The sequence below is a fragment of the Melospiza georgiana genome, chromosome 17, assembly GCF_028018845.1.
Source record: "Melospiza georgiana isolate bMelGeo1 chromosome 17, bMelGeo1.pri, whole genome shotgun sequence".
NCBI lineage: Eukaryota > Metazoa > Chordata > Aves > Passeriformes > Passerellidae > Melospiza > Melospiza georgiana.
The window spans coordinates 4,589,136-4,611,128 of NC_080446.1; the positions used below are offsets into that span (position 1 = coordinate 4,589,136).

The 21,993-nt window shown below is 44.4% G+C and overlaps 2 protein-coding genes across 2 annotated transcripts; one reads left to right on the forward strand and one right to left on the reverse strand.

Annotated features, from left to right (window-relative positions):
* Positions 1-1,307: 1,307 nt before the first annotated feature.
* PSMA7 (proteasome 20S subunit alpha 7) lies at positions 1,308-6,762 on the reverse strand. Its single transcript, XM_058036383.1, has 7 exons — positions 6,610-6,762; positions 5,298-5,424; positions 4,368-4,492; positions 2,984-3,106; positions 2,519-2,638; positions 1,907-1,969; positions 1,308-1,650 (listed from the first exon to the last, which is right to left on the reverse strand). Exons 1-7 carry the CDS (start codon positions 6,703-6,705, stop codon positions 1,558-1,560), a joined length of 747 nt encoding a protein of 248 aa, XP_057892366.1. The 5' UTR covers positions 6,706-6,762; the 3' UTR covers positions 1,308-1,557.
* An 874-nt stretch (positions 6,763-7,636) lies between these two features.
* SS18L1 (SS18L1 subunit of BAF chromatin remodeling complex) lies at positions 7,637-21,554 on the forward strand. Its single transcript, XM_058036118.1, has 11 exons — positions 7,637-7,826; positions 10,362-10,438; positions 11,096-11,180; positions 12,036-12,180; positions 14,693-14,890; positions 15,877-16,041; positions 16,911-17,012; positions 17,422-17,514; positions 18,135-18,254; positions 18,992-19,119; positions 19,329-21,554. The coding sequence occupies exons 1-11, from the start codon at positions 7,758-7,760 to the stop codon at positions 19,353-19,355; spliced, it is 1,209 nt and encodes a 402-aa protein (XP_057892101.1). The 5' UTR covers positions 7,637-7,757; the 3' UTR covers positions 19,356-21,554.
* The last annotated feature ends 439 nt before the right edge of the window (positions 21,555-21,993 follow it).

Below are 21,993 nucleotides of genomic sequence, written 5' to 3' on the forward strand. Positions count from 1 at the left end.
ACCATTATTCACATGTAGCTGTGCCTTTTCAGTTGAGTGGGATCAATTCCCTTGTTTCCACAGCAAAGCTTCAGATCCCAGGCATAAGCTCATCCTGGATACTGCTGAAGTTCATGTCAAGCCAGGTGCTGTCCAGGAGCAGAGAGGGCTGGAGGCTGTGACTGAGCCCCAGGGCTTGTTACCTGTGAGCCCTTCTTCCTCAGGAGCACTGGGGGCTCAGCTGCAGCCCTGCCAGCTTCCCCATGGAAAATTCCCAGTGTATGGGAATTTGAGCAGGGAGCCAAGTGCAGCTTTTTTCACCTCAATGTTTCAGCCCAAGGGCTGATAAATTAACCTGGTGTTGCAGGATGCTTCCTCTGGCCCTTGTGGTCTGCTGTGTCCCTGAGCAGCAGCAGCACTGCTGCTTCCTTGGCCTTGACTCCTGTGGGATCCTCTGCCCACACTCTGCTGGGCAGCATTTCCCTGTACACAGCTCTGGGGTGTGTGAGAGCCCAGCACTGAGATCTGCTGCCTGGAGCACCCCTGGAGTCCCTCAGTGTCCTGAGCAGGGCCTTGAGTACAGAGCTGCCCCTTGCAGGCTCCTGGGCCACATTCAGCCCTTGCTGCCAGCCCAGTCCTGCTCTGACCCTGTCACACCCTCTGGGTGTGCAAGACTGAAGAGTCTTGAACCAAACTTCCCAGGGCAGTTTGGTTCTACACACTTGGTGGGTACAAAAAGGGGAGACTTTTACAATAAAAGAGCACCTCTTCCTATTGCTTCAAGTACTGAGACTTGGGAGTGTGAGCTCCTCTGAAATGAGGAAACATCTCAAACCAATTCCTGGGGTAAGAGGTAGAGAGGAAGCATGTGAGGGCAAATTACCAGAGGAGAAAGTGAAGGGAGCTACAACTCTGTTGTATCTAGCAGTTGCTATAGTTCTGGTTTAGCTCCTGGTGCATAAATCCCCTCTGGGAACCACACCAGCAATGTTTTACTCTGAACCAGACTTGGAAGCACCAGGCCATGCACCTCTGCCCTGAGCATGTGCCTGCAGCAGCACATTCTCATGCTGACCCCCAAAACACACCCCCCTCTGTCCTGTCCTTTAGCAGTAAAACACTCACAGGCTGCTGCAAGGCAGACCCAGCCTTTTCTCCTTTAAAGGTGCCCATTAGGAAATAAAAACCCCAACTCCATATTAGTTATGTTGAGACCATAATACAACACCCAAGACAGCTGCTTAAAGTAAAAAAAAAAGGGATATGCTGAGAGCTGAGAGAGTGCAGACAAGAAGCATTAAACAAAGTGAAGTGTCCAGGGAAAAAAATGCAAGCAAAGTCTCTGTCCTTTAATGGGTCACTGCTGCTGTTCTGTAGCCAACCAGATCATCCTGGGTAATTAAAATCCAAGGAACAGACAGGTTTTTTTTTTTAAATAACAGCTTTAAAAAAAAATCAATAGGTTTATTGTAGATCTCAAGAGAGCACAGTATGAGTAACTGGAATGCCTACATGTCTATACAGAATAACCCATCACTCGAATTAAAAAGAAGCAGCTAAGCAGGTGCATTTCATTCATCATGATGTTTTCTTCTGTTTTTTCTTTTCATTTTCTTCCTTTTCCTTTTCAATTTCAGCCACATACTTCTCAATTTCTTCAGGGTTTAGGATCTAAAACAGAAACATGGGTGACCCTCAGGATTCCAATAAACTTAAGAGACACTCATGAAGTGATCCTAGTTCTGCCATGGGAAGAACTGCTGTTTATCTGAAAGCAGGTACCTGCTGCAGACACAACAACATTCCTTGGCCACTAAGAATAAACTGAAGTATTTGTCAGTGCAAAATGTGAGATTAAGTGCAGGCAGATCAACAAGGACAGTATCAGAGACAGGCTCAAGGGGAGAGAAGCAAACAACAGCCTCACCTTCAGTGGCTGCTCCCGTCTCATGACTGCCAGCTCGATGTTCTTCCCACCAGACTGCACCACCTGTGTGAGGCACAGGGAAGCTTTAGGAGCCTGGCCAGGAATTCACTCCAACAAACCCCCCTCAGGTCTCTTTAGAAGGAGAATAGATATGGATGGGGTGTATTTCACTCCTTAGCTCTTAAGCTCTCAGCACCAGCAGCACTAACTCTCAGAAGGGTCTTCACAGTGGTGCCAGTGCCCTGGGCAGATGGAGAACACCCCAACCCCACCACCTGACCTGTGCTATTTTCTGTATCTTAAATTTCAATTAAAAAATAAAACATTCAGCACGTGCTTTAGCACATCTCTGGTGCATCTGTGTTAACATCCAGAACTGAAGTCTGTATTCCTCCCCAGAGCTGCTGGTAAGTTCTGTGTAAACTATGGAAACTGTTACCCCAAATATTCTGAACCTTGAATTCAATCCAACAGCCACAGCCTACAGTAAACAGCTCTCACAGATCCTTTGCAGTATTTCCTTGGGACATCCACAAATATTTTCCCATATTCACATCTAAGGAGTGAATCTGGACAGTGAAAAGCCACAGAAGAGATGTGAGGCAGCCTCACCTCAAGAAGAGCCTTGATGACAAGTTTAATAGTCAGATCATCCGTTTCAATGGCCTCATCAGTGTAGTTCTTCTCCAGGAACTCACGCACAGATTTGGCTCCTCTGCCAATGGCATTAGCCTGGAAACATTCAGGGGAAAAAGAAAATGAATGGGAGTTTAGAAAAGATTTCATTTGCAGAGTAAGAAAGAAACACAAAATTGTACAATTGCATAATCTGTCACACACAAGGGCAGTTATCTGGCACAGGTGGGTTGGTTTTGGGTTTTCTTTGAAAGCAGGACAAGGCTTCCCAAGGAAAGCTGAACTGCAGATGGGCACTCTCTGCATTTGATCATTAAGGATTTCTGCAGCTGTGAGACAGCACCATCTGGCCAGAGAGCTCCTCTACCCCAGTCCCACTGCAAAGGAGCCATGAACTGACAAATGTTCCATTTCCAGCAGGGTCTGCCCCCACTCACTCACCTTCCAGGCATGGTAGGTGCCCGAGGGGTCGGTCTGGTACAGCCGGGGGGTGCCATCGAAGTCGAAGCCCACGATGAGGGCGGAGATGCCGAAGGGCCTGCGGCCGTTGCTCTGTGTGTACCTCTGAGCACAAAGGACACGTCTCAGGCACTTCTGAACACGCTTCCAGGCTGCAAAGCACACTCTGGAGCAATTACAGCCACCAGAGTTGCTTTTAGCTGGCTCTCTCCTTTAGTCAGGATTCTGTATCCCATGGAGCCCCTGAGGCAGGCAGGTGAGAGGTGGTTCCTGTCCAAGCCTGTTCCTACACCTGGTTACAGCTTCCAGAAGCAGCTCCCCACCTACTGAGGCAGCCAGAGCCAACTCTGCAAGCCCCAGTGTGCCAAAAAAATCCCAGGAGGACACCTGAAGAGTTTTCACCAATGACTGGCACTGATTCCACAGGAAAGAAATCATGGCAGCCCCTGCTGTGAGCAGGTTCCACTGGAGCCATGTCACAGCCCTCCTGGGACACTGCCAGCAAAGTCACTGCCATGTCACACACCAGGGCCAGAAGGGCTGACACCCACAGCACCACAGCAGGAGCTGGGCCGGGTGTGTTTGCAGCAGGGTGAGAGAAATGGTCAATGTGCCAGAGAGACAGACACAAATGTGAGATTGGATACAGGAACAAAGTGAAACTCTGGAAGTGGTGCCTTGCTCTGACAGACCAGTGATTATTACAACAATCACATTATTACCATCACCACTGCTCCAACACATCTGTGCATAAGTAAATTAAATTTTCTCTAATTCTCACTGGTGGCTGAAAATCACTGAATAATACACTGGCAAATGAGTAATTTTCTCACAGAACACAGCTGGGCATATTTTGATGCTGCAATTCATTCTAAATTCATGACTATCAAACACAAAACATATTAAATACTGCACCACTTTGCTCCCCTCTTACCCATCCCTGCAATGGCTTTGCAGGAGCCATAAGAACAGACGGTGAGCAAGGCCCAGTGTTGTGGGAGTGAGTTAAGCAGGGTGCTCCTCATGACATGGCACATGGAAATGTGCAGGCCTTACAAGAACTAATTGCTTTATCTTGGGGGGGGGGGAAACTCAAACAGCACTCAGTTGTTCTTTTCCATTCCCAATAAAAACCTACAGTGTGTTTTTTAGCAGGTAAGTGGAGTGAGGCCAGAGCACAGACATTTGCACAGTTTGAAGAAGTGTCAGATATTCCAGGTGGTTCATGTTACACATGTGACACTCTAGTCCCACCTGTCACACACCTAATTGTACACCATGCATAGCACAGGCTAACACAGGAGCACATAAAACACCTCTGCCAGGTGAGGACACGTCCCCAGCAGCTGTGGGCAGCCCCAGGTACCTGTTTGAGGCTGGCAATGTAGCGTGTGATGTACTCCACGGTGACAGGGTCCTCCACAGTCAGCCTGTGGCTCTGGCACTCCACCCGAGCTCTGTTTATGACTATCCTGGCATCAGCTGTCAGCCCTGAAATGACAGAGTGGCCTCAGAGTCATGAAAACACCTCAGAACACCAATCTGGCCCTAAAAGGCCACAGGGTCAGTGTCAACAGCAAGGGAAAATCAAAGCAGAGCTCAGACTCTGAGGTTTGCTGGGCAAGAGCGTTTGTAAGGCAGCAGAAGGTGGTTAATGCACAAAACTAACTGAAGGATTCAGTTTACAGCTTCCATGTTTGTGAGTTAGGTGACACATAATTCTGAACCAGGTAATGGGACTATTACTGACAGCATTCCATGTCCCAGCTAATCTGCTGTGCTTATTCTCACACACATCATTCCTCATGCAGTCCAGTTTCATCTGCCCAGCAAACCTCATCTAGTTAATGAGGCTACAGCAGCATGATGTTAGCTGACAAAGTGTGACTCTTTAAAAAAAAAGATTTAAAGAAATTTAATTTTTATTTTACTTTTAGCTAATGCTGCCATTTTTCACTTGCAGCCTCATTTTTATTAGAGAAATTTCCTCAAGTTTGTGAGCACCCCTGCACATATCCCAGACCCCGGCTAAGGGAGCAAGGCAGGAGAAAGAACTGAGCCTCTCATTCCTGCACACTCAACCTAAACCCTGTTGTTTTAGTCAGTTAAATCAGATCTCCCCTTAAAAATATTATTGACACTGACACTCTAATTCTCCATATTAAAATAATAATAATAAGCTACTGTGGAAATACTGTGCCTCCCACAGTTCTCAGCCAGTCACACCCTGTATTTTGTGTTCTCAGATTCCACAAACACACCAAAAGCTGCCAAAACCCCAGAAGGGACCATGTACCTGCAAAAGCCATGCAGACATTGTCATCCAGGGCACAGATCTTCCTGACAGTTCTCTCATCCTGCAGCTTGGCCACTGACTTCTTCTCCACACCAAGGACAACAATGTCCTTCCCTCTTACTCCAACCTTCCAGGCATGAAAAGAAGAAGTAAAAAAGTTAACCCAGGTCCAAAAATCCTGACAGCTGCAGACTTTGCTCAAGTGAGCAGTAACCAAGCACAAACCCTCACACTGCAACCATTACCTCAGCTTGAAGTCAGGATTTTATTTCCCACTCAACCCGGAGGCAGGACTGATGTAACAAAAATTGCAATGCATTTCAGGGTGCAGTTTCATCATCAGTTTACAACAACCCAAATCCCTGTGGCTCCCAAGAGACAGACTCAGCTCCTCTTACAGCTGTCCTTACTCCAACAGCACCATCAGTGTTTCCACAGCCACAAACACCCCACTAGTCCAGTGGCACTGCTCAAGATCAGGCCAAGTAACACCCACAGCTGCCAAAATGTTCTGTCTGTAACTGCTTTAATTCCTAATTCATACCTCGAATACAGCTTTTCCAACATCAAGGAGGAAAAAAAAAACCAAACCCTTGACCCTTCCCTTTCATCCCCACTGTTTCTTACAGGGGCACGGGAATCAGCATGTTCCAAATGTTTCCAAAAACATTAAACTCAACAAAAGACAAGATGGGTGCTTATATTGCATGTTGTCTCAACTTTCACAGTATTTTTCATTTTTGAAAAAAACGAGGAATCTATTTGGCACTAAATCTTGTTACATTCATTCCCATCCCAAAGATGGTCAATTCTCTTTTTGGTAATGCCAATTAAAACATACTACAACTATTAATACAGTTATGACTTTTTCAAAGTAAAACTTATTGCTAGAACTTATTACAATCACTAATACAACGGTATTTGCAATTTAACAGTTTTCTTCTCCTCCCCTAAAAGAAATAAAACTTTCATTGAGGAAAAGCCTGGGACAGCTGGAAGCCGGGAGAAGCAATGCACTCAAAGGGCTTTCACCGACGCGTTCCCAATGCCCGGGACTCTGCCTCGTGCCCGAACACAGAATACCACAATCTGGGTTTGAGAGAGGATCCCTCCGGGCCTGCCACACCGCCGGAGAACCGCAGGCAGCTCGGGGCTCGGGGCAGCCCCACGGACCGTGGATCCCCCCGGGAATGTCCCGCAGCGGCTCCCGCGGCCTCCGGGCCCGCCAGGCCGGGCGCGCAGCGCGGCCCAGCCCCGCCACGGGCCCAGCCCCGCCGCCACTGCCCCGCCAGCCCCGCGGCCGCCGACTCACCGCGGTGGAGCCCTTCTTGACCGCCTCCTGCGCGTACTCCACCTGGAAGAGGTGCCCGTCCGGGGAGAAGACGGTGATGGCGCGGTCGTAGCTCATGGCTCCGGCAGAACCCGCACCGTCATCCGGGCGGGCCGGGGGCGGGGCCGCTGCGCTCTGCGCTGCGCACTTGGCGTACGCACTGTGCGCACGCTGCGCAGCGCCTGGCACGCCCCGCAACTGGCGCACGCACCGCGCAGGGAATCCAGGGGGTTTGGGTGGAAGTGACCCCAAAAATCACCCCGTGCCATGGGCAGGGACACCTTCCATTATCCCGGGTTGCTCCCAGCCCCGTCCATTGGACATTTCTAGGCATAAGGCAAACGCAGCTTCTCTGGGCGCTCAGTGCCAGAGCCTCACCGCCCTCGCAAGGAAGATTCTCCTAATATCTAACCTAAACCTTCTCTTTTCCAATGTGAACCCATTCCCCTTGTCCGGACACTCCACTCTCTTGTTAACAGCTTTGCTCCATCCTTGCTGTGAGTCCCTTTGAGGTACTGGACAGCCACCACGGGGTCACCCCGACGGCAGGCGGAACAGCCGCGATTCCCCAGCCTTCCCTCGCAGCAGAGTCGCTCCATCCCTGTCCCCGTGTCGCCGCTCCCTGTCCCCCGCTGTCCGCCCGCAGCGCACTTGGCGTAGCGGCCCCGCGCCGCTCCCCGCGCTGGCGCACTTGGCGTACGCACTTGGCGTACGCACTTGGCGTACGCACTTGGCGTACGCACTTGGCGTACGCAGTTGGCGTACGCAGTTAGCGTACGCAGTTGGCGCAGCGGGCGGCGCGGCCGAGGCGGCGGGAGCCGGGCGGCCGGGACCGCACCATGTGCGGGCGGCGGGGAGGCGGCGGCGCCTCCGATCCCGTTCCCTCCCCGAACCGGCGCCGCCGCCCCCGTCCCGCCGCCGCGGGGGCCCGGGGGGGCGCGGCGGGGGCGGTGCCCGGCGGCGCGGGGCGCGGCGCCCGCGGGTGTTCGCGGGGCGCAGATCGTACCATCTGCGGGCGCCCCCCTGGCCGTGCACTGCGGAGAATCCTCGCACGGCAATAGCAGCCAGATAATAACAATATTATTAGAGCCTGGAACCGATATATTATAGACACATAAAAATCCCCCACCATGTCGGTTGCCTTTGCTTCTGCTCGCCCAAGAGGCAAAGGGGAGGTCACCCAGCAAACTATCCAGAAGGTAAAAGAGCATGCTTTTATACAGACAATTTTAGACATTTATTCTGCCCATGCTCCTGCAGCTGGAGGCTGATTTCTAGGGCGATCAGGAAAACTCGTGAATTTGCGAGGGCTGCAGAGATGGACAGCTGGAGAGAGAGAGGTGGGGGAAGGAGGAGGAGGAGGAGGAGGTGGAACAAAGCAAAGGTGTTCAGATCGCTGCAAAGAGAGCGAGAGAAGGACGTAGGGAATAAAATCGGGATGGCACGTTATCCCTCCTGCTCGCCAAGGGGAAACGCTGCCAAGCGTACATTGGGAAACGGCAATAAAATCTGCAAATATGCGATTAATTTATGATGTATGTCAGCTTCTGGCCCCCAAAGAATCCAACCTAAAAAAATGAATTGAAATAAAATACTGAATTTGCAAGGGTTTTCTTTTGTATCTGGATGCAGAATTTTAATCTCTCAGAAGATAGAGGGAGCACCAGCCACTGGTCTTTTTCATAAACTATTATTATTATTATTATTATTATGTGTTTATTGATGTTTAATGACAAACAAAGGTTTTGAAAGATTTCCTCTGGAGAGGAGATGCCCACATGGGTCTCATGTGGAGGCCAGCTCAGAGAAGTTATTGTTTGCTGTTTCCCAGGACTGGCAGCACAAGCAGACCCTGGTACCCTTCTCCTGAGGAAGGTGACGGTCAGGAGCAGCAAGGCTGGAAATGCCAATACAGAATGTGATGTTTTTGCTGTCGCTGCTGTTTGTCAGGTGCATTTTGCCCATTTTGGCCGCTCAGGTGTGGTGGCAGCCAGGTGTGAGCTCTGTCCCTTCACAGTGACCGGGGCAGGAGTGCCGCTGCCAGCACAGCAGTTACCCTGTCACCAGGGCTGGGCAGCCAAGCCGTGCTCTGCTGCCCCTTTGGGACTTCCAGGGCACAAAAACCCCCTCGGTGGCAGCAGAGCAGAGCTGAGGGCAGGACACACTGCCCCCAGAGAGCCCAGAGAGATGACTTGCATCTCAGGAGGCTCTTTGGAAACATCCCATCTTGTGGAGCTCTCACAGCACGTGGTGTTGTGAACCAATTGTTGGAAATACGGAAATATTTCGGACCCGGTGAGTAAGTTTTCCTCCAACCTCCAAATCAGTTGGAATGATTTCATAATTGAGTTGTTTGTAATTAAACCCACACCCACAGACAAAGGGCAAATAAAGTGTCTTCTGTTCGATTTTCAAACCCTTTCCTTTTTGCATATTCATAAACTTCATGGAAGCTTCAAAATGTTCTTTCTTTAAAAATAGTGAGTGGAACCATTTCCCATCTCAGGTGCATCTGCTGGCAGGTGTCTTTGGGACTGTCCATCAGTGTTGGGCTGTTGGCAGTGATCTTCTCTCTGACAAACAGCAATGCTGAGGAAGAGACTTGCAGGCACAGGAACTGGATGGGATTTATAGTCAAGAATGGAAATGGAGCAGAGAGAGCAGGAGAAAAGCTAAACTCCAAAAGTCCTCATTAAAGTGAGCTTTTGAGAACATGTACAAATTTCAACGAAAAATATTTTTCTTATTTGCATCCATATTACATAAGCAGCTTATTTTTATTTATTAACTCAATTTTAATAGCCTTTCAAAGCTGTTCCTATCCTAGCATCAAATACTCCTAAAATAGATTTCACACAGAGGAAGTCAGAGCAATAGAGTAGTGCTGGTAGCTCCTCTAAAATAGTTCATCAAAGAGCATTTCCAGGGCAGTGAAATTCAGTTCTGAGCCAGAAATGGTTCTTTCCTCAAGAGCTCTCCTGCCCTGATGACACAGTGGTTCAAAAGCTCAATCTTGCAAGCACTTGATAGCAGTGGTACCTACAAGCTCCGTTATGCCAGAGGCAAATCTAAATTTCTACATTCTGGTATTATTTTTTATTCATTCACCTGGAGAAAGTGTGCTGCATTCACAAGAAATCTGGAGGAAAGGGACAAACTAATGTATCTGAAATTTCAGAACAAATCAAAGGGTATTTTAAGCTTTTAATCATATTATGAGCTCATTAAATAAAAGTCAGGACATATTGGGATATAATTCTCTTAAGCATGGTTTCAGTAGCTGCAGTGATGCAAATTTTATACTTCATCAGGTTCAGCTGTCAGCATGCTCAAGGAAAAGGAGTAGGTTTAATTGCTTGAAAGTTTGTTTCCTGCTTAAAAGTAGGCATGTTAGTGATACCTGACTTTTGGAAAGGGCTGGGTGATGCTTTGGGATGAGGCAGAGATAACTCACAGTGAAAGTGTTTTCCTTCTTCAATATCAGAATTTATCTGCCATTTAAGGAATGAGCTAAGTGCATGAATTCTTGTATGGGGATTTCAAGTAACCACTTTAAAGATAACTGTTTATAAGTGAATCAACCATGTGGCTCAGTAAAGTAATGTGGAGGTAATTTACAACAGCCAAAGCAACAAAACTGCACAAAACATCCAAGGAGGGTGGAGAATCACAAATTACAGGACTTTTATACCATTCTCATAGTAACATGTTCTGGTCCTCTTTCTTTTATGCAGATGCTAGATGAAAATCACCACCTAATACAATGTATTATGGATTATCAGAGCAAGGGGAAAACTGCAGAATGTACTCAGTGAGTATTACAGAGTGGGGAGTTTGTTAGAAATGTTTCCTGAAGGCTGACTCTTGCCTTTGCTCAGTGGCACAGCTGCTGGTTTGCTCTTGGAAACACTCCTGTTCCTTTCTAGGAGCTTTTCCAGTTCACGGAGAACTGTGAAGAAGCAGAAATGGTTCTGCTGGTGCTTGCTTGAGTAAACACTCCAGTTAGAGCACTCTTGAGAAAAATCATGTTCTTCTCAGCTTGCTGGCAGGGAAAACAGGTTTTAGGCTTTGGAGTTGTGGAATTTCATTTCTATCAGAGCCCTTGTTAGACAGAGAAGGGAGAAGTGTCTGATTGTTGGAGCAGCTGACTGGGTATCAGCGCTCAAAGATGGAGTCCCAGCTGCACAGTTCAAAGTGCTTTCAAAGGAGGGTGCATTTTGTGTCTCTCTTCCCCCAAGTTTATCCTTTTGAAGTTTATCCTTTTATAAAAGAGGTGTTGAGCACAGTGATCCTTGATGGGAAACATGACAGCACAGACACAGGTCATTGCTACTGCTGTTTATTAGGACAGATTAAAAATGGGTTAAGGTAATTTAACCATTTGTAAATAGAGAAAAAAAGAGATAAATACCTGGAATTTTGTGTATTGTTAACCCTTTCCAAATGAGCTTTACTCCTTGTTCTGTAGATACCAACAAATCTTGCACAGAAACCTGGTTTACTTGGCAACAATAGCAGACTCTAACCAGAATATGCAGTCCTTGCTTCCTGCTGTAAGTACCAGTACAATTACTGTAACTAATAATTAGTTATTCGTATAACTAATATCATAGTTATTTCCCTCAGATACATCAGCTATGCCAGAGGGAAATGTTCTTTGATTCTGTCACTGATCACTGTAAATGAACTGTTTTTTTAGTATTTTTCCAGCTGAAAGTTTTGAAGTGGCCAAGTAGACCACCAATCAAAAGTTACTTCTACTGCATTTAAATTATGTTTTATGAGACATTTGTGTTAATCTCTGTCCCATAACTCAAGGGTTATGATGCAGTTGTGCAGATCTGAACAGCTCCATTTGTTCCAGATTCAATATTCTTACCTGTTCCTATTCTAGTCTTTACTTGAGGGAAAAAATGCTGCTGATTTGCATCAAAAATCTAATTCAACACTCGGGCATCGGTTTGTCTTTACACATGTTGTTATTCTTGCTCAGTGGATCGGTTTGGGAAGTACCACACACAACACAAGCTGCAGCATAGCTTGGCAAAGGTCAATCTGTCACCACGCTCCTGTGTTGTCTTTGCTGATGCATTCCCCGCAGTGGTTGTGTTTGGAAACCCATGCGAGTGCAGGGGAACGAGCACGGGAGCCACGCTCTGTGACAAACACAGTAATTTCAGGCCCTTCACTGTGCTGCTGCCTGTCGGCTGCTCTGTCACGCTCAATGCCATTCACACAGAGGAGTCAAACCGAGAAAGATTTACCCAAAAAATCGAAGCAAACATTTAACCCAGGCAGTTTTTAGTCATAGCCGGGCTAATTTAAGGGGGCTGCTATTTTTCTAATTCAAAACCTAACCAAAAAAAAAAAAAAAAAATTTGCTTTTTTCCTCCCTGTTTGTTTCGCAGCCACCAACGCAGAACATCAACCTGGGCCCGGGAGGGATGAGTCAGAGCGCGTCCAACCAATCCCTCCACTCGCAGAGCAACCTCAGCGACGCCATCGGCAGCGGCCTGCCTCCCTCCTCCCTCATGCAGAGCCAGATCAGCAATGGTGAGCCCCGCTCCCCTTTGTGCTGCTTCGCTGTTGCCCGGCAACAAAATCATTAATGCGGAATATACTCGGGGAGCGGGGAGAGACCTCTCCTACCTCACCTTTCAGGCGTGTGGGGGTTCCAGGCTCGTGCTGGAATCACCGCAAAATGGCCACGGGCAGGGGTGAGGTTGGTTTCTGCAGAGTGCGTGAAGATGCATCCAAGTTTTTAGTGAGAAAAAATGATGTGTTGCAGTATTTCTGTCATGGAAGTGGCAGGGTTGGCCAGGGTAAAATGGAATTGCTTGCATGACTAACCACACAACCAAGCCCCCAGACTGCAAAGACCTTCCAGGATCCATTTCTCCTTACAAATCATTTGGTGTTGCACCAGTCTTTGTCCTCTACAGAAGGTTGTACTACACAGGCAAAGAATTTGCACCGACATTTCATATTAATAAGATAATATGATCTGTTTGGTTTTGTTCATGCGACTAAGCTAATTAAAAAACAATTTTTAATATGTGCATTTTATATTATGAATAATCTGTTTGTGTTGTAGGTCATAGTTATTCAGTCAGTTGTTTCTGTGGGTGTCTCCCAGAGTAACAGAGAGCAAAACCAGTTTCTATAAATAGAAATATCTGATTGTAAAATCACAGACCTTGGCAGGGGGACTCAAGAGCAGACACAAGCCATGAAATTACTTCTGAGTTTTTGAAAATCCCTTTGTGGTCAAGCCTATTGTACCTTTTACACGATTGGATAAGGGACCTGTAAAGTGAACTTACTACATTTTTCAGGGCCTTTGTTTTGAAAGATTTAATACTGAGTATGAGTAATATATTAACTCAGTCAAAACATTGTTTTGTGTTGTTAAGAATAGAAATTTTCAGTGCTACTGTTGTTGGTTTTCTGATTTGCTCCCCAGCCTCCTCCAGATCTCTGGAGTAATTGCTGCTGATTGAAGGAACCAGACTGGAAGCCATGAGAACTGGACTCATCCACATATTTTCCCTTACAATCACAAATTAGCCAACCCTTTATTTTTCTTATTTTAAAGAGGGCCAAGAATCTCTAATTTTTCCCATGCAAATAAGGGAAGGTTTACCAACACTTGCTTCACTCCACCTCTCACTCAAGGCAACCCTATCTCCATTCACACACTGTGTGGCCTTGTGTTGCACCAGGATCAGCTTTACAACTTAAACAAACCAGAGAAAAACACAGAGATAATTTTCTCTAGCAGCATTTTGACCCAGCTCCACTGATTTCAGAAGTGTCTCTCTTTATCTCTTGTTGAAAGTGCTGCTTGCATCTCTTCATCAGAGGAAAACATCATAATTTACAGCAAATGTTCTAATTTTGATGTCTATGAAAACCATTAAGGTTAATTAATGAGGTTTGTACTAAATGAGTTAGATGATTTTCAGAGACTGCAGATACACTCAATAACCCTGAATTAAAATATCATTATTTAGACATTGCAACACAATTCTGCCTCTTCTAAGGATTCTGCATTCTACCTAAATTAATTGAGACTGACAACAATAGGGCTGAATTTAGATAGACAACAATATGCACCATCACAGCTTGGATAGTAACAATCTACAGTGAAAACAACTTTGTAAAACTCATTCATAAAACTATTTCCACCAATAAACAACAAATAAGAACCCCATTTTCCCCAATATTAGCTACCCAACTGCAACAGAATTCTGAAAAATAAGCACATTGCCAGAAAAGCAGGATGATACAAATCCGGGATGTATCTGGAGCAGTCTGATGATTACATCCTGATGTTGGAAAGGGAGGAACAACTGGGATTGTAATGGTGAATTGGAAAATTTCTCTTCCTCTTCCTGAGGTACCTCCTGAGGTATTTTTAGTCAAACTTCAGGAAAGGGGGAGATAGGCTTGTTCTCTGAGCAGAGGCTGCATTGGTACTTCAGAAGCCCCAGCTAAGAAGGTGAGCTGGTTATAGAGGAACTATATAGTTATAGATAGTTATATATACCAGTTATATAGTACTAGTTATATATAGTTATATCCACTATATAGGAAAAGTGGATGCAGCAATGTGCAAAGTGTCTCTCAGGCACTGCTGTGCCTTCCCATTGTCACTGCCTGTGTGAAGGGGGAAAAGGAATCAGCTGGAGGACAAGAGGAAGGAAAGGGCAGATTTCCAAAGGCTGGGATGTTCCCAGAGTCCGTGTATTTTCTGAAGAACCTGAAATTACTGGCATTTTTTAATTCTGCTGCCTGCAGGGAAGTGGTTGTAGGGCATTGCTGCTGGTTTTGTTCTTCCCATCTGCAAGCCTGTACAGCCTGGATTTGGCTGCCAGGAAGAAGAGGTTTGCTTTAACTGTGCAGCAGGCACTTTTAATTTGTCTGTTATAACAGGGAGTGCTAATAATGAAGATTTTGGTTTTTTGTTTTGCCTTATTATAAGGTATTTCAGAAGGGCCTCATGCTCACTGTGCTTTGCCAATAACAGCTGAGATTTTCCTGTTGCTCTCTCTAATGTCTGTAGGTCCTAACCACGTGTCTATGCAGCAGTCAGGCCAGAACACCATGCCCACGACCTCTCTGAGCATGACAGTGAGCAGCCACGGGACTGGCCCTGGCTACAGCCACACAGTGCCTGCCTCTCAGAACGTGCCCATGCAGGGCCAGGGCTCCATCGGCAATTACGTCTCCCGGACAAACATCAACATGCAGTCCAACCCAGGTAACCCCTCTGCCTGCTCCTGGGCCCCCCTGGCTTCCCTCTGGCCTCAGAGGGTTTGCCACACATCACTCTGTTCTGTAAATATGTCCTGTAGACAGCTGCAAACGTACCTGAGGGACAGAGAGCTTTCAGACATCTCTGAATTTCCAGGTGTCAGGTGTGCCAGTGTAATTCAGAGCAGTTTAACACTTGCTTTAACTTTGGCTGACTCCCCACGGTTAGGGCTGAGCTGGGGAAAAGAGGGTCAGGTAGAGGTGCAGCAGCATTGACTGACAGCCCTGGCAGCAAATCCCACAGCCATGGGAGGGATCTGAGCAGCACCTTTGCCCAAGCACAAAGAACCTGCCAGGGTGTAACACATTCATTGTTTGTACATTACTAGTTCATTTTGTTATTTTATTGGTACTTCACATTGTTTGCAGGGCATTAAGAGACTAGCAGACAACTCAAAAAAAAAGTTTTCTAGTTGAATCATATTGAATGGGATGTCTGATGCTTTAGAATTCTTTACAGCAGCATGACATTTAGGAATCAAATAAATCCTAGTATACCAGTTTACCTAAACTCTATAATCATCAGGTGTATGAGAAGAAGGAAGCAGAAGAAATAATACATAGGAAAAGAAATGCAGCAATGAAATAGTCAGGAGGTAGACAGGAACAAACATCATTTCTTGTTTCTTCCTTTAACCCTACTGCAATAAGGTTTACATTCTTTTAAGTAAGCTAATAATAATCAAGGGCTGGATGTATTTTTAAACATCTGCTGAAGCAAATGGCAAGAACTGACCATGTAATAAGAGCCCTTCTGGATTCCAGTGCAGAAGAGTAGAATAAATCCAGTAGGAAAACATCTCCCCCTGTGGAAAATTCACAGAATTATCAGGATGCATGTTAGCTGAAGGTTTTAGCTTGCTTCTAAAGAGACTAGGAGAGAACTGCCCCATGTTCATCTTTGGAAAACAATCTTTTCCATGTCCATTGTAGTCTCCATGATGCACCAGCAAGCAGCAACGTCACATTACAACTCAGCACAAGGAGGGAGCCAGCACTACCAGGGACAATCCTCCATTGCCATGATGAGCCAGAGCAACCAAGGCAACAGCATGATGGGGCAGCGACCCATGGGCCCTTACAGAGCTTCACAGCAAGGTAAAACTGCAATCAGATTATTGATAGAACTCTCATTACTCTGATGACACTCAGTCTGTCACATTTACAAGCAGAGAATCCCAGCCAGGAGCACAGGAAATCCTGAATGGTGCAAGTATCATGACAATGAGATGAACTTGAATCTATTTTCAAGATTCATCTATTTAATTATTTTGGGTGTTTAGAAAAATAATTCTGTCTAAAAGGGATCATAAATCTCTAAAGAAAAGATAAACAATTTGATATACAGCTCATTCAAGGCACTGGGAACCTATTCAATTCTTTCTCATGGTGCTGGATCAGCCCTAACATGGCACAGTTAGCAAGGAACACATTTCTGGAAAGAAGATACATTTTGCCAGCAATTAGAATGAAAAATTAGGCCAAGGAAAGGAAAACACTAGAGGATAACTACCATGCTCTAAGACGTCTCTGGATAAAGTTCTAAGAGGTAATAAAGCTGCTACACTGATTCGAAAATAAACTGAATTTTGCTAAGAAACAAATTAATGTATTAATGAAAATATATTTAATTCTGACTGTGCTCTTGAGCATGGAATCCATTCCTGTGCTTTCTTTCTAATAACTCAGATTAGTAGATGAAATGCAGCCCTTGTTTCGGTGTTGCTGCAGAAGTGAGGCATTGTAGGATGTGTTACTGACTGTTGTGAGATTTCAATTTCAACCATCTTTGTCTGAAAATACAAATTTATTTCCTTTTTCTAGTGAGAAAAACATCTTTATAACTGCTCTCAATTGTTTACTTTTCCAGACATAAACTTTGTTTTCTTAAAAAAAAAAAATTAGATAAGAGAAACTCATCCCTTAGGAGTGCACAGGCTCAGTCTGCCTTGTCTTGTGCCTTGCAGGTTCCTCGCAGCAGTACATGGGTCAGGAGGAATATTACAGTGAGCAGTACAGCCATGGCCAAGGCTCATCAGAACCTATGAATCAGCAATACTATCCAGATGGTAATTCCTCTGTGCTGGGCTCACTGTGATAGAGCTCAAGTGCAGAGCACCACGACTGCCACGTCCAAGGGCATGGCAAAGCTATTGTGCTTCATTTCCAGTTTCAGTGCTGGAAAACAAGAATCCCAGGGGATGGGAGCCTGGTACAAAACATGCACATCAGTGCACCCTGCTATATAAACTGCTCCAGTTTATAAAAGCCCAGTTTGGATTAGTAAACACAAGAGTTCTATCTGGTGGTGTGACTTTCCTTGCCTCGTATTCGATATTCTCCCTAAGGAGTCTGTATTTGCTCTTAGCCTCATCTTGGTGCATAAGCAGCTTCATTAAATATATTAAATATACATTCAACACTGTGTCTATGGTTCCATTAAGAAGGTATTTGACAAATCCTTGTGACTCCTTGCAGGACATGGTGATTATGCCTATCAGCAGTCATCCTACACTGAACAGAGCTACGACCGGTCCTTTGATGACTCTACACAACACTACTATGAAGGAGGTAGGAAAACACAGCAAAATCTTAACAGTAAATTCAATATATTATTGAGATATCTGAACTCTAAATTAACTGGTACTATTAACTGAATTATGATGAAGCAAGGTGCATTTAGGAGAAGCGATGTCTCCTATAGAGCCTCTGTTCATTTTGTTGTTTCAGGATACAGCAAATGGAATTTCCTTCATAGGTATTTAAAAAAAATACCAGTAACAACTAGATAAGTGGTCTTTCTGGGATAAATGAATAAACATCATTATCTAGAAGAAAATAAAATGAGAGGGCTTCTTGAGAAAGCAGCTATTTACCCTGGCAGACTTATCCTTGTGACGTTTTCTTCTGAAGCCCTTCTGGGATAAAAAAATTCCTTTGGGGAACAGGTTGTTTGTTTCTTTGTTTAGTGATGTGTATAAATAAGTAACTCACCTATTCAAAAGAATTTAAAATCACTGGAGAAAAAAACATCTTTCTTGGCAAAATCCAGCCATCTGTTTCTAAGAAAAGTATTTGTGTATGAGTTCTAGACCGAGGCTCCTTACACCTTTGTTTTCCTCATCATCCACATGTACAGTGAAATATCTGCCTCATCTCTGACCAAACAATTCCAATATTTCCCTCTCCAGGAAATTCTCAGTACAGCCAGCAGCAGGCAGGATACCAACAGGGAGCTGCACAACAGCAAACATATTCCCAGCAGCAATACCCAAACCAACAGAGCTACCCAGGACAACAGCAAGGATATGGTAAGAAAACTTTCAGTCAAGTGTTTGCAGTGTTTCACTCTGATGCCTCCATTCCTAAGCTAAAATAGGCTGTAAACTATTTCCTTGATTAACCTTGGATTAACAAGGTACCAAAATTAGCCAAAGATCTAGTCAAGGGATTCTGGGCAGTAACATACATAAGTGTAGCACTGCACTCCATCCTGAATCCCTCTCTCTTTTGATAGAAGATAGAAAATACACATTTTCTTCATGTTGACTTTGTGTTAAACATCATCAGGAGGTCACTGCCTGGGTTCCCAGGCCTCCTACACACCTAGTCCTTCTGAACTGACATGGCAAAGAACATCAGCAGTCCAGAGGATCACTCCTCTGCTGCTTATGGTGGCACTGCCAGATTAGAGAGGAATTTAAACATGCAGTTGTTACTAAAATAAAGGCCAGGTAATTTGCACAGAGATCATAACTGAGCTGTGCCAATACAGATTTCAAAGAGGCTTCACTTAGAAGTATTATGACATTTCTTGAGCAAAGTTTAAAATCTGAAGTTTACACTGCTGCAACGACATCATTATTAGTATTAACACCTCCTAGTGTAAACCTAGAGGGGAGATCTGGGCAGAATTTACTCACAGTTCTTACTCACATAGATTACTTTGTTAGCATCATGTTTTAGATTGTGTTAGCTCTTAAAAACTCCAGCAAATCAAGGCTGTAATAGATTTTACTGCCTGTAATGGATTTTACTGTCTTCTCAGGTCCTGCACAAGGAGCCTCTTCACAGTATTCCAGCTACCAACAGGGACAGGGGCAGCAATATGGAAGTTACAGAGCTTCCCAAACAGGCCCATCCGCTCAGCAACAGAGGCCTTATGGCTATGAGCAGGTAAATTCTCTAAATCTCTGCTCTGAAAGAGCAGATGTGGCTGTTAGCTCTGTCTATAAATCTGTCTGGTAATTTGGTGCAGGTATATGGGTGATACTTCAGTAGGTCTTGTAAAATTCACAGACCAAAAGAAATTGCCTAACTTGCAGTAAGCCTCCAATATATTATCCTTCAACATTTCTATTTCTTCTTTTTTTTTATTTTTACAGGGACAATATGGAAATTACCAGCAATAAAAGAACACAGTGCTGTGTCAGATTCCTATCAATAGTATCTCAATCTTTTGAACTGGATGTACAGGCAGTTTTGACTAATTGTAATATGTTGGTTACCCCTTAGCACAAAGCAGCGTCTGTATGTGAACAGTGTTCATTTCATGCTGGTTATGAAGCAGTGCACTACTGGTAACAAGACAATGCTTTAATGGTTTGATATGTGGTGCTGTGTATAGTACTGTATGTTGATACAACACAGAAGTTTTCCATTTTACCCTCTCTTGTCCCATTCTTGATGTTTCTGAATAGCTTTAGGATCATTAGATCACAGTTGTGCCCCGTTCTGGAAAACAGCCAGGTTGTTCTGCAGTCTGGCCCAATGCAAAGCCCATCAGTCACATCTCAGTCCAGGGAAGTTCCCTGTGGTAATTTATTGATCTCTTTTAAACTGGATGCATTGAAGATTACCTGCCAGCCTCCAAAATCCATGGCTCTTCAGTTTACTTCTGCAGAACAAGGGGATGGATACGTTCCTTATGAAAGTCAGTTCTATGCTGTATGACAAAAAATAACTGCAACTTCTATAATACCTACCCAAATCCTATAATTCAGTAATCTGCAAAAGTCCACATTTCTGTTGTGTTGGTACAGAAAGAGGATCCAAACCTATGATCATAGAAATGTTAATAAATAGAGGCACCTTTTGTATGTCCATGAAAACAAAGGTATTTCTGTCATGGAAAGAAAACCAGAAGGGAACTCTGAGACCTGCACTGTCAGCCTGCTCGACATCAATATTGCTTCATATCGTGCTTAGCTGAGAAAAACACCTGGCAGAAGTCCCACCTTGAATATCCTACTCCAAATTTTATAACTTGCACATACATTTTTGTGCCAAATTTTGCAAGCAGGTGGCTGGCATCCTTCTTTATTCTGATTCTTGTGCTGCCCTTGCTCAGATTCCCCAGCAAGCATTATAACCATAAATATTGTCAAATTTGGTGGTCTGTTGTTCTCACAGCTCATCATCACTTTTATTTTCCTATTGTAGCTTGACAGAAAAATAGTTCAGAGGTAAAAGAAAAAAAAAAGCATTATTATTGCAGACAAGCAATTAAATTCAGCTTTAATTGTGAGACACTTGTGCATATAGAGAGAGGAGCTATTAATGGGGTCAACCAGTGAGAGAATACCTATAGAGGGAGAATTTAGAGAGAAAAACTAGTGGTATGTAAAAATCAGTATGAACAATGTAAGTCTCTTCTATTCAATTTTATATGTTCTTATAAAGTCTTGGGGGGTGAAAAAAAGGGCACTTTTAAAGTGCTTATATAAGTGTTAAACAAAATACTGTGTCCAAATTTCTCTGAAGCAAAAAGTTGGGGTGGCTGTGTAGCCCACAAACATTTTTTGATATGAGATTAACTGCAAATTTACAAAAGTAAATACACTGTGTAGGATTTTCTCCTTTTCTTTGTCTGACTGGTGTTATTTATGAGATTTCAAGTACTTTATATTTTGAAAAACAAAGACCACAAGGAAAACACATCTCTCAATTCATTACTTTTTTTTCCTTTAGAAGAAAATCTTTAACTGGACAACTAGGAAGTTTACTGTTAAATGTTGTCCAAGCACTGTCCTTCTTATGTTAATAATTTCAACTACTGGTAAAATAGAAGACTTTTTTTTTTCAGTCAGTCCTCATTTCTCTCATCTTTCCTGCTGGTGTTTTCATACAAATAAGTACTCTCAAATAGCAAGGAACAGAAAGGAAGTAAGATTGTTTTCTTTATAATAATTACTATTACAGGTAGCCAGAAGAATGCAATATTGCTCTTTGCCAATTTGGGAATACGCCTTTTATGTGGTTTTTGAAAGTGCTGAAATGCTTTTGAGAGAATATGAACAACACTTAAACTGAAACAGCAACATTACATCAATCTGAAATGTCTTACATTAAGAACTTCGTGAATGTTGTGTATATAATGTATTTGAAAGAGCACTTTGAAAATAGTTTGTACATTTATTTCCTAATTTGTACATGATTTTTGGTGTTAATATTTCTAATTGTTAATAACAAAACGTTTATTTAATGTGTCATCCATTTTTATGTATCAATGTGGAAACAAAGTGATGCCAGCATTTTGACTTCTTCCATGAATTGTATCATTTTCTGTTTTGTAATACAGAATGCTTGAAAATGGTTTAGTTTAAATATTATCTGAAAGTGGATTTGGTGGTACTTTCCTTGTGGCAGATGGAATGGGTAGCACAGGTTACCCTTTCCTTGGAGATGCTGATGGGGAGAGCTGGCCATGCCCCAGCACAGAAATCCCCGGGTGCTGGGCTGATCCCGGCGTGGGCAGCAAGGAGAGAGAATTCTGCTCCTGCATAAGGGCATGGACCTGCTGGAGAGGACCCAGACTGATCAGAGAGATGGAGCAGCTCTGCCACGAGGAAAGGCTGAGAGAATCGCGATTGCTTAGGGGAACTTCGGGGTGCCTTCATTGCAGCCTTCCCGTGCCTGAAGGGAGCTGTGAGAAAGACGGAAAGAGACTATTTCTAACGGGCTGGAGTGACAAGACAAGGGGAAATGGCTTCAAGCTGGCAGAGGGCAGGGTTAGATGGGGTTTGAGGGCAGGGTTAGATGGGGTATGAG

Excerpts from the sequence above, each read along its gene's own strand:
- PSMA7 (XM_058036383.1), bottom strand. The coding sequence starts at position 6,705 with ATGAGCTACGACCGCGCCATCACCGTCTTCTCCCCGGACGGGCACCTC. Across the intron at positions 4,493-5,297 it reads TGTCTGCATGGCTTTTGCAG|GGCTGACAGCTGATGCCAGG; the intron begins GTACATGGTCCC and ends CTGTCATTTCAG. Across the intron at positions 1,970-2,518 it reads TCATCAAGGCTCTTCTTGAG|GTGGTGCAGTCTGGTGGGAA; the intron begins GTGAGGCTGCCT and ends TGCCTCACACAG.
- SS18L1 (XM_058036118.1), top strand. The coding sequence starts at position 7,758 with ATGTCGGTTGCCTTTGCTTCTGCTCGCCCAAGAGGCAAAGGGGAGGTC. Across the intron at positions 11,181-12,035 it reads TGCAGTCCTTGCTTCCTGCT|CCACCAACGCAGAACATCAA; the intron begins GTAAGTACCAGT and ends TTTGTTTCGCAG. Across the intron at positions 16,042-16,910 it reads TTACAGAGCTTCACAGCAAG|GTTCCTCGCAGCAGTACATG; the intron begins GTAAAACTGCAA and ends TGTGCCTTGCAG.